General features: G+C 40.6%; 1 protein-coding gene across 1 annotated transcript in view; it reads left to right on the forward strand.

Annotated features, from left to right (window-relative positions):
* PLCXD3 (phosphatidylinositol specific phospholipase C X domain containing 3) overlaps positions 1 to 11,413 on the forward strand; it is a 52,859-nt gene extending 41,446 nt beyond the window's left edge. The window contains exon 2 of the mRNA XM_054003298.1: positions 10,701 to 11,413. Coding sequence (XP_053859273.1) covers positions 10,701 to 11,413 — 713 coding nt within the window. The remainder of the gene's footprint in view (positions 1 to 10,700) is intronic.
* Positions 11,414 to 12,524: the final 1,111 nt, after the last annotated feature.

The following is a 12,524-nucleotide window of genomic DNA, read 5'->3' on the forward strand; positions in this document are numbered from 1 at the left end:
CAGTGCTCTTAAAGTTAACAGGAAACCTGATTTAAGTGATCATTCTTCCCACTGGCTTTGCAATGTGGTTTCATTTTATCCAGACACACCTCTTGTTGTCCTTTTCCTGGCCTTAAAATTATGGGTAAAGATGCAGAAACTACATATGCTGTGCAAGTAGTTTCTGTCAGCTGCAAGATCACTAGAACTGTTTAGAAGGGATGCTCAGATTTAGTAGAAAATACTGCACCTTTTTCATTTTGTTGGGTTATTAAAACTCCTGTTACTGGTTTTTAAATAGAAAGAAGAGCTTAATGAAATAAGAACTATACTGAGGTTAGTAGATATGTCAATGCAATCATGAGTTAGGAAAAGGCTGTACTGTGTATGTCAGAGAAAAAAAATCAAAGAAGGCATAGGCAAGAGGTGAGGGAAAGGCAAAATCAAGTATCCAAAACCTTCTGCATTGCCAAAAAATACAGTAGGTGGCAAAAGATATATCAGTGTAATGAGAGGCAATTATTTTAAGGGAAATTTCTCATGTTTCAGATATTAAAGAATGTTCTTCATGAAAGTAAATAAAATAAAAGCTCAACAAGCAGAAGTTGTCTGATTTAATGCTATTTTAGAGTGTGAACATTGAATTACCTGCGCTTTTTGTGTACATGGAGAGGAAGAAATATGAGCACTCTCTTTTTTAGAAGCCTTCACAGGTGCATGCTGTCCTTCATGGCTTTTCTGTCAATGGCAACATTAATATTATGAACCAGAATTGAGGTCGGAAGGTGCTTACTGTTGGCAGGTGCCATTTCACAAGCTTAGCAAAGCTGCCTGGGATCATGACAGCCTCTCACTAGTCCAAAAGCTATCGGCTCACAATTGTAGTGCTTCTGATTGCCCCAGGAGATATGACTAGGATGCTGATGACATACTCAGACTGAGCTGTTGCTGGAACAAAATATGCCCCAAACTATTCCTGGCACATTAATTTTATGCTTAGAATCAGATATACCTCTTGCTATTTTTTTCTCCCTTTTTCTTTCCTTCTTTCACATTCTTGTCTGCTAGTCCCTAAATTAAGATGAAAAATGCTATTATGGTACTTCTGAGACTAGTGTTTAACTAAGATGTGAGATCTGATAGAGATCTCTGATGCATCTGAACACACAGCAGTGAGCTTGCAGAGTAAAAAGGTGTAATACTAAATTTGTTTCCACAGTTCACATAAAAGCAAAGACTTGAAAGAATTTTCATTTGTGGAGTTTGGGTAATAGACAATAGCAACAGCTCTGCTCCAATGAATTTTATTTCCAAGTGATTAGGTAGTTAATTTGTCTTCAAATTATAGTTGGGCATAAAATACAAAGTTATATGAGATCCTAATTTATGTGATTTAGAATATTCTATACAATATTCATATATGTAAACACATAAACAAGAAGACCGTGGCAGTCTGCATACTACAGCACTTGACCTGCACCATGCAAGCTGTGGTAGTGTGTCCAGTCTGCTGCTGAACTTATAAATTCTGATGATCTTAAACCGTATTTTTTAGGTGCTTGCTCAATACTGATGTAAAGATTATTTTTTAAAACTGTTTTGTTTTTTTTTAACTCTTGCTCTGCCAAAAATTAGGAGCTGATTTATTAATTTTAGTAAGTTTAGGTTGAGGTTTTTCCATTAATTCTGCTGCATTTTAGCTTGATAGGTGAAGGGAGACTTCTATTACAGAATTTATGCTATGTGTCTGCTCACAAAACACTGTGAAATCATGTTTACAGTTTTGCTTGACTGAATAAATAAAAATAACTTTTCTAGTGGATTGTTATGGGCAGGTTTTTGTTTTTGTTTTTGTTTTTTTAAAGTTTTAAGCCTTTTGCACCTTTTTAAATTTTTGGTGCAGTGCCCAAATGTTCAACAGGGGTTTTTTTTGCATATGGTATATGCACAAGTAGTATCACTGCCTTTCTTCTTCACCTTTTCTTCTGTGTACAGATGAGAGGTTTAGACCACATTCAGAAAGAAGACACACCAGCTGAATCTCTCAGTCCTCAGCATGATCCTTTCCACTTTTACAACTATCATGCAAAAATGTTCCCCACACTTATGTTTGCCTTTGAGTGCCTGCAGGAGTTCTGGTGGCCTGACTCGCTCTGGATGAACAGTGGGCAGTGGCTCTGGGCATGGACAGCAGTGCCTGCCCTGCGGCCCCACGCCTGCCCTGCTGCTCTTGCAGCACTGGGCGAGGGCTTTGCTGCGCTGGGCAAACAGGAGAAGGAGCCTGCTCCACCCTGTGCTGTGTCCTGGCCTTGCTTACCTTTTTCTGGTTTCCATCTGTGTTAATCTTATATTTGCCTGTGTTTAGAGCCTGCATTTGATTAGCTAGTTATTCACTTAAAGGTGAGCTTTTAGAATACATAATCTGTGACTCTTACAAAGCCCCTGCTGTCCATGTGCTGCTGCACCATGCTGCCTTCTGAGTGCTGGGCTGCATGAAGCCTCCAAGGAAATCTGTCAGGAGGTGGTTTGCCTGGGAAGAAATAGGACACTATCTGCACTTGGCAATGTCTCAGAAAAGGTACTTAATCTCATCCTACACAAACAATTACAGGACAGTAAAGAAGTTATTAAGTAAGAGGGAAAACTCTCAGGAGGGCAGCATGTGCTAAACTTCTGTTACAGAACAGTTTATTTAGCAAAACTGAGCTTGTGCTGGCCTTGGTTATGAATGTGCTCACACTGTTTGAAGAGCTAGAAATATAATTAGAGTTTGCTTTTTTTATTCCTTTACTTTTCAATGCACTACTGGGGATTTGAAAAGTAGAATTGACTGATACAGTGTTCTAAAAGAAACGGGAGTTGGTCTTTGTGTTGGCAGGAGGGAACTTTGAAAAATTGCATGTGGGTACTTTTCTACACACCAAACATATTAGTATGAATTGAATAATGAGTAATCTAATCAGATTTGTAGCCAAGCTTGTCTGTCATACTGTGATAATTACTAGCTACCCAGGGCTTTAATACCAAGCAGATCCCTCCCCACCTCCCAACCTGTTTTATTTTTTAAAAGTGAGTTCTTTATAGGAAAGAAGCAGTGCTTAGGCAAGACTCATCTTGGCTCAATTCAGTGACCAGAAACACTTTGCAGTGCAGGCACTGCCATATTCCATAAGCAGTTTCTTAACAGCTTCAAATGGTAACATCTTTGGCCTGAGTGAGGAGCAGTTCCTCATGGTCATGGAGGACTGGCAATATCAACAGCAGAAGTCTCCCTGTGGAAGCAATTATAGCCATGTTCAAGAGTACAAACCAAACTGATTCTCAAGAATATTTCACAGGTGATAAGAACATGTAAGAGGAACAAGAGCAAGTAATTGTTTAAAATCCTCTCTTGTTGCATGAAAATTTTCTTTGTTTATAGGGAGGACAAAACAAAGTCATTCCAGGTCTGAAAGTTGGTCATTAGATATGGAATGTCATTTCGAGACTGATGGCCTACCAGTTTTGTTTCTTCCTGGCTAAGGAGCTGCTTCAGCAAGGTATTTTGGAGAAGTCTTCAATGATCTGTTTTCAAGTTTGCATATTTTTTTTATTTCACTCTGGAGAAGGGAGGATTGAACCAGATGATCTCCAGAGGTCTCTTTGAAACTCAGCTGTTCTGTGAATCCCTGAAAATAAACTCTCTGTTCTGTATTACACTGAACAAGAAGCAGATGCTTTGTGCTGGGTTCTGAAAGTTTTGTATGTGCAGTTCTAGGCTGTGTCCTAGATCAGTCCAGTAGCTGGTGAGTCTGTTGAAGTTGTGCTCGGACATTTGATGTGGACTGAGGGGCTCCAGCTGAGATGCTTTGGCTGGGAAATGCTGAGTTCCACCCATGGCGGTAGTAGCATTAGAAACCCAGGCAGAGGTTGCAAAATACAATACAAAGTAGTTCTGCTCACCCTTGCAAGCAAACCATGTTAAAATGTTTGCATGGTTGTTACTGTGCTCCTGACTGGTTTTTTAGATTGTCGCTTTTGTCTGCAGGACAGTCTCAATAAAGCAGCACAGTCCAGACTCCAAGTGATGTATTCCCAGGCATAGGACTAGGGTCCAAGTTACCTTTATATGCAATTCCAGTGGCTGGTCCAGAACTCACCTGGTGGCGAAGAGAATATGCAGGGGGAGGAGGGGGAATATTCCTTCTGGGAAGTTATGGGGCAAGAAGGAAGCAAACATTTCCTTTCCTCACTGTTTCACATACTGTAACCAACATCTTCAAGGCAGAATGAGATACAAGTACAAGAAGAGTGCAATTTCTTGGAGCATATGAGCATAAATACATATATATATATATATATATGTATATGTAGTATACATGTACATGTATGTCAATTTTTAATGTCATGCAAGTATTCCTGTTCTCAATACTTGTTCAGTATCTGGATTTTTGCTTTATGGGAGGTGGTGTGTACCTCTCTTCCCGTGCCTTTAGATTGTGCACTCCTGAATGTCAACATGTGACTGAGCCCTGTGATCTTCATTTGGGGTTAGGGACACACAGCTGGTGATGAACACTGGAAGAACAACTGGAAAGTGAGGCAGTTACTTGTGCGGACACTTGGACACTGGGCAATCCATAATCTCTCTGTTTCTCCCAGTTTTGATTTTGTTTTTCTGTGTAGTGTTTTTATCAAACAAAGCTGATATCACCCAAGCAGTTTGTATGCTAAAGGGAAATAGACTGTTTAGTCTGAATAACATTGATCTTGGCAGCACCTTTTGACTTCCTGAGGTGTGCTGGGGCTTTGATGAAGAGAACAGCTCTCAGCCATCTCAAAAAGAAGGCAAAACACAATACTGAGTTGCATTAAGTCTAGTGTTCATGACTAGGCTTTCACTGTTCCTTGAAGTGGCAGTGCAACTAGCTGACAATTCATAGGGCTTCTTCCTTGACTGATTGATTTTTAAGGTAAAAAAAAACAGGGAGAAAAGACCAAATGAGATTGCAAGAACATTTGCATTGAACTCCTGTGTACCAGAGGTCATGGACTTTGTCCTAGCTGTTCTCTACACCATTCAAGAAACATGTTACCTGCTGTCAGTCACTATAGAGCCTTCATTGTTAAGGACATCTTTAAAGAAATTATGTGGCAATGCATGTGACGTTTCAGCAATAGTCACAAAGGGATGACATCTCCTAAATACAGAAAGACAACAGGTAAAGCTTTTAATGACACCCAAAGCACTAAAAACATTCCACTTCCAAAAGCTATTGGATAACTCCTAGCATAGAGACAAGAGATCCATGGAAGAAGAAGAAGAGAGCAAAACATGCTAAAACCTGTGAACTGTTGCTTCTACTTGTTTGTGGGTTTTTTTCTGATACTTGTGGATCATCAGGGTATGATTGCTGCTGTCGGAAGCATATTGGTCAGTGCTGTTCAATTCTAGGTGCTGTTTATAAGGCTGTATTTACCAAGGGATGGACAGAGATGACAGGGAAGCAAAGAAAGGCATGGCAAAGTTCAGCTACACTTGTTGGTTTTGTGAATGATATATTTAAGCTTAGCCACCAAAAATAGTAGATTTGCCATGCCTCTCTGTAAATCTCCAAGAGACTGAAGAAACAATTCTGACCTAAAATGTATTCTCCTTTAGGGACTTCTTTCAGCACCAAGCCCAATTACTTTTTAAATGGGGGGGTTAGCCCTCCAGGGAAGCCATAAATATGACCATAGAGAGCAGTAGTGGGTTAAATATTCCAAATTGCCCTATTACAGGAATCCAGTAAAGAAAACAGTAGATAGTTCTCCCTAGTAAAAATTCTAGCAGGTGCTTTCTAGCAATCTAAGTGATACTGCAGAATTTATTCTTTAATATCCAGTTTATGAAGTTTTAGTGTCTCAGTGGTTGAAACTGGCCCCTTCTGTTATTTGAGTCATGGCTGGTGTAGACATTTTAAGTGCCTCTTGATAATTTCTTATGGAATAATGGAATGGTTTGAGTTGGAAAGAATCTTTAAGATCATTTATTCCAGCCCCTTTGCTGAGGACCAGATTACAAATGCTATCCAGCATTTGGCCTTGAATACTTTCAGGGATGGGGTATCCACAACTTCCTTGGGCAACCTGATCCAGTGCGTCACTGCCCTCTGAATAACACTGCCCTCTTCTTGACATCTAATCTAAATTTCTCCTCTTTTAGTTTAAAACTGTTCCTCCTTGTCCTATGGCTGTCCAAGTGAAAACTTGCTCTCCCTTTTCTAAATAAGACCCTTTTAGGTACTGGAAAGCTGCTATTCAGCAGCTTTCTGTTCTCCAAACTTAATAACCCCAGCTTTCTCAGCCCATCCTCAGAGGAGAAGTGCTTCAGCCCTTTCATCACCTTCATGATCAAAGGTGCTGCTCTAGACTTACTCCAGCAGGTCCCTGTCCCTCCCGTGCTGGGAGCCAGAGCTGCATTCAGTGCTCCAGGTGGGTCTCAGCAGAGCAGAGCAGAGGGGCAGAATCCCCTCCCTGCCCTGCTGCCCACAGGGCTCTGGATGCAGCCCAGGACACGTTTGGCTCTCTGGGCTGTGAGTGCCATGGCCGGGCCATGTGCAACCTCTCACCCACAACACCCCCAAGCCCTTCTGGGCAGGGCTGCTCTGGGTCTGTTCATGCCCAGGGTGTGCTGATACCAGGGCTTCCTTCTACCTGGGTGCAGCACCAGCACTTGGCCTTGTTAAACCTCGTTAGATTCTTATGGGTTAGTTCTCAAACTTGTCCAGGTCCCTCTGAATGGCATCCATCCTTCAGGTCTCCTGCCCTGTTCTGTAGTGGATCAGTTTTCTCTGTGCTTTCTTTTGTTGTTGACGTATCAGCAGAAGCTGTCTTTTGCCTTTCCCATCCCTTGCAGGTTTCCCTTCCCAGCTGTGCCCTTCTGAACTCCCTCTATGCCTTTGTCCTCTGTACCTCCCTGGCAACCTGTCCTTGCTAAGACCTTCTGTAGTGGCTTTTTAAGTTTGATGCCACTCAGAAGTTACTCCTTCAGCCAAACTTGCCTCCTGCCTTACTTGTTTCTTCATGCTCTGTTCATATGCTTTAGGGAAGTTGCTTTCCAAGCTCAGCCCTTTCTGCTGCGTCTCTTGGCATTTAAGGTAATTGAGTTCTTCCAGGCTTCCACTTACCAATTTCCTGAACAAGCCAAGACAGTTGCTCTGAAATCCAGGATCTTTATTCTGCTTTTTGCCTTCATTGCTTTCCTGAGTATTTCAAATTCTTATTTCTCCTCGTAGTCACTCAGTCTAAAGTTGTCATCAGCCTTTATGTCCCTATCCATTTCTTCCTCAATTCATACAACATCCAGCAGTGCAACTTCACTACTTAAAGGAGTACCTGCAGAAAAAATAAGTTTCTGATGCTCTCTGAATCTCCTGCACTCTGCTGTTCTGCTCTGCAAATGTCTCAAAATTCCTCCATGGAAACATGTAATTATGAAGTTTCTTCCAGTTGTTTAAAGGCTTCATCCACTTTCTCTTCTTGACTGGGCAGTCTACAGTGTGTGCACACCATGTTAACCCCTTGTTTGTTACCCCCATCATGCTGATCCATGAGCCTTCATCCTTGACTTCTTGGATATGCTGGGTTGTTGGGAAAACAGTGTGCAATATTTTAAGAAAATTTTATACACTAAGTAAACTGGTGAGAATATATGTTTGCGCAGAAGAGGAATATCATCTTTTGCTCCCTGAATGACTTGGGATGAGTAATTTCCCCTCTTTGCTTCTCCAGGTCTCAGACTGCGAAGTCTCTGTGGTATAAACCTACCATAACAGAGATACATGATGTGCAAGGACTGCCAATTTCAAAAGCTTGCAGGCATCATTGCATTTGTGTTCCTAAATGTCACTTGCATTCTCTCTTCATGGGGGCTGAAGTTTGGTGATACAGAGAACCTGCAAGAACACGTTCCAGTGAAAATATAGGAGGGGAATGTCCAATGTCCCTATGCACAAAAGAAAGATTTGGAAGGAAATGTGGTTCCAAAAACATGTTTGTACAGGATTCCCTCATTACCAGGAATATGGTGATTTTGGGCATGACAGTGGAAAAGATCATACCCTAATTTGCTCTGCTAAGTGTAAGGATTTTGAATTTTTGTGAGTTACACAAGTAAGCTGTTTGAGACAACAGGGCAGGATTAAGGCAAAAAGAAATGTGGATGAGTGCATTGTGGAAAATAATATTTAATTGACCTGTTCAAAGTACGTATGCATATGGAAAGACAAAATATTTGCTGTATTTTTTGTTTCGGAGGAATCTTTAGATACTTATGAACAGCTGACCTCTGCTTCATTTTGCATCAACCTAGTTAAGCCTTATTTCCTTTTTGTATTATGCTGTAGGGCTTCCTTGTTTGGGTTACAAAACATGAAAATTCTCAGAGCACTGTGCAGTTTTCTCATTACCGTCCACATAGGAATATCTATGTTTAGGCTCAAATATGTGCACGAAGACTTTGATGAGGAAAATTATTTTTCTGACTTATCCTACTTGGAGTGTTCAGGTGTTTCTAACTGTGGTGTTCACACACACACACACAAACACACACTTCTCTGTGTTTTTCATTACCACTAGCTAAAAGCTACCTGTTGACAGGTTGTTCACCTTAGTTTTCTGCTGTGAGAATTGTGCTGCCTTTCTTGACTAAAGTAGTTTTAAGAAGTATTTTAAACCAATATGTGCCTACTGGCAGTGCTGTAGTCAAGTTTAGCTACTACCTTTTCTGCAACTTCAGGTTGCCCGTGTCTGCAGATCAGAAGATAAAAGACAAGTGGTTCAATTAGTCTTAATACCGTTTTAAGCCTACTGCTCATCAGTTGATCAGGTACCTAACCTGGCATAAAACCCTACAAAAATAAAATAGGCTTCAATGGACAAAGTGGGGATTTGCAAATTCCATCCCTTCCTAATATCAGTAGCTGTGCCTTGTTTTAAACAAGACTAGATTTACTTTGATTTCTAGATTAGTGCAGAACATTTAATGCATCTCATTGATTTTCCCTGTAATACTGTTGATACACAGGTCACTGCTCTAATGATTTGTTTTACCATTAGAATTCTGTATGCAGATCTAGTCCCCAAGGATGTCAATGTGTAACCAGATACTGCGTGATCTAATCAGGTACTGCAAGAAATATATTATCACTTCAACACCTAGCAGTAGAAAGCTTCATTGAAATGGAAAAGTGATCTAATGTTTAAAGCAAAATGCAGTTCAAAGAGACAGCCATGAGAAGCGGGTGTGTACAAAATTTAAAGACATTTCTCAGATTAAACAAAGCCAAATCCAAGCCAGATTCTAGGATGATTTGTCATGACTTTATTTGTTATTAAAGAAGAAAATGTTGTAGCTGCTGCTTCAGTTTATAGGGTTTATTCCAGTTCAGGTAAAGCAGCATTGCTCTCAAAAATGACTGACTAGCGGAATTTCATTAATGTGATACTTACTTGCTACAGCATACGTGCTCTGGAAAGCAATTTTGAAAAGTACCTGCAAAAGCATTGGAGACAGACAAGACCACTGCTCTGAACTCATTTTGATGTAGGATTTGGATCTCTGAGCACCTAATACTGCAGTCCATTTCCAGAATACAAGTCCTGCTAACCTTGAAGGAGTTTTGCAAGCATTGTGTCTCAGACTGAGCAGCAGACCTGCTTGCTGCTGTGAGTCTGACCAGAAGCATCTACGGCTGGAATAGCAGGAGTGTGGCTCTGCCAGTAGCTGGACAGACAGTGTTTCTCTGTAAACAGCCAGGTACAAACACCAGGTGTTCAGCAGGGTAATGGTTGACAAAGATGATAAGCATCTCCTAGGGTCAGCTCATCTCTCCATAAAACTGTTTTCATGTCAATGTCTGAATGCTGAGCGTTGTTAATTGTGGCTTTTGTTTTGAGACTGTGGGCTTTTACAAGTGGACATAACTTGAGACACAGAATTTTGTATAGCAAAATGTATAGAATATGTACGTATAGAATAGAATATGTATTTGTATTCAAATTTATGTTGTAGAAAATGGTAATTCCTATATATAGGCTTGTTAAGTTTTACGTCCCATTCCTCTGAAGAGCAGGCAGCAGAGTTTCTGCTTTTATCCGTGGCTCTATCTCTTGTACTTATTTAGCAAAGGATAGTAAAGAATTTTAGAAGTAAATTTAAGAAGGAAAACAGCATTCAGTAACATTGTGGATGGCCAGATGAGACTTGAAATTAAGATAGAAAGGTTATGTTCCTTGACATTTTTCCAACTCCTATTTTATCTGGCTATAAATGTGTGTGTGGAAGGATGTTGGTTTGTTTTGGCTTTTTCCTTTGGTTCTACAAACTAGACATTGCATGATTCCGTGTGCAGGGCCAAACTCTCCTCCTTGGCTCAAGGGACTTATTGTGTGACTAACTTTGCTACCAGAATTGCTTGGATGTTCAGAGACCACTGGGTACTTTGAGCCTAAAGGCATAAGTAAGAGCTGGAAGAGAGTGACTGAGCATGCAAACAAGCAGTGAAAAAGACTTTCTTTCAAGTTCCTACAATGTGTTGTTGGGGCAAATGCTGCCAGACAAATGTACCGTTGTTGAGAGAAAGGGTGGGGGAGGTGGTTGGTGGGTGTTGGTACAGGTCAGAAAATTATTTTCATTAAGAAAAACCCACTAAATGCTTATAATACATTTTTATAATTTTTCTCTCTTGTGTTTTTAGGGTCTCATGACTCTTTTAGCTTCTACATTGATGAAGCCTCTCCAGTTGGGCCTGAGCAGCCAGAGACGGTCCAGAATTTTGTGTCAGTTTTTGGGACTGTGGCTAAAAAGCTGATGAGGAAGTGGCTGGCTACACAGACCATGAACTTCACCAGCCAGCTGGGGGCAGGTATACGGTATTTTGATCTCAGAATTTCCACCAAGCCCAGAGACCCAGACAATGAACTCTACTTCGCTCATGGTTTATTTAGTGCCAAAGTCAAGGAAGGTCTGGAGGAAATCAACACGTTTCTCACTGAGCACCCAAAAGAAGTGGTCTTCTTGGACTTCAATCATTTCTACGGGATGCAGAAATGCCATCATGAAAAGCTTGTTCAGATGCTCAAAGACACATATGGAAACAAAATGTGTCCTGCTATATTTGCCCATGAAGTCAGCCTTCAGTACCTGTGGGAAAAGGAGCACCAAGTGCTAGTGTTCTACCACAGTCCAGTGGCTGTCGAGGTAGCCTTTCTGTGGCCAGGCCAGATGATGCCAGCTCCCTGGGCAAACACAACAGATACGGAAAAGTTGATTCAGTTCCTGCAGGCATCAATCACTGAAAGAAGAAAGAAAGGCTCCTTTTTCATATCTCAAGTAGTGCTGACACCAAAGGCTAGTACAGTGGTGAAAGGGGTTGCAAGTGGTCTCAGAGAAACAATCACAGAAAGGTGAGTTTGTGGCTGGTAAGGTGTGCTGACTGTGCTGAATATGTGTTAGTAGTGCTCTTTTTCCAATTCCTTTTAAAGGCACTCTAGCAGATGCATTTTTTCCATGCTACTGTGGGCTAGTCAGAACTTAGCATAATCCTAAAATGTTTAAAGAGAAACACATTGAAGGACAAGATTTTGCATCTTGAAAGAAAATCTGCCACTGAAGCATAATAAGATATTAGGGGATTGGCTTAACCTTTTCTTTTTTCTGAATGCAGTTTTTGCTAATTTGCTTTGTTTTCCAAATGTGGTTTCTTACCATAAGCATTGAATACCATGTCTAGGATTTCCTTACTGGAAAATCTTATCTGTATGATCTAGACAAATCTGTCTGTATGATCTAGATAATTAAAGTTTTTATTTGTGCATCAGGCTTCAGATATGGAATAAAAAAAAAAATAAAAAAATTGCCCTGGCTCATCAGCAAAGCCTGATGCTGCAGGATTTGCCGTTACACAGCTGAAAGATGCATGGTTTCTCTGTCTCTATACCATCACACATTGTATCAAAGACAGCAGGACACCATTAGAGAGAATTTGACTCCTTAAAGTCTTTCCTCATTTACGATACAGGAAAGAGATGGCAGACTATTGTATAGCTTCTGTACATGGAATAGCTTGTTGACAGGCCATTAGTTGTCATATTACAAAAAAAGCCACCTGTGCAAGACATGCATTATTTATACCATTCTGACTTTGATAAATCACAGCCAGTTTTGAGTTTAAAGGCATATATATGTGACTATTTGTTGACAACTTGGTAGGAAAACTGAAATTTAATGCCAAGACACAGGAGCTATTTTCTTTTTCTCCTTAAAAATAAAGAAGGGTTGCAGAGTGGAAAAAAAAATTACAGTGGGGGTCAGTGGCCTGCTAATGTTTTGCTCTCTGCATGGATGTGCATGTGACAGGAAGGTCTGTTGGCAGCGTAGCCCCTTCTGTGAAATGAAAGATACAGTGTCTGCAAAGAAAACATGCCTCATATTTGAGAAAGGTCGAGCTGTTTTTACAGCAGCTTTCCAAAACAGCTCTTAACTTGAAAAAATAGGTAAAAACTTTACCTGACATGGTAAA

This window comes from Vidua macroura, chromosome Z (assembly GCF_024509145.1).
Source record: "Vidua macroura isolate BioBank_ID:100142 chromosome Z, ASM2450914v1, whole genome shotgun sequence".
NCBI classification, from domain to species: Eukaryota; Metazoa; Chordata; class Aves; order Passeriformes; family Viduidae; genus Vidua; species Vidua macroura.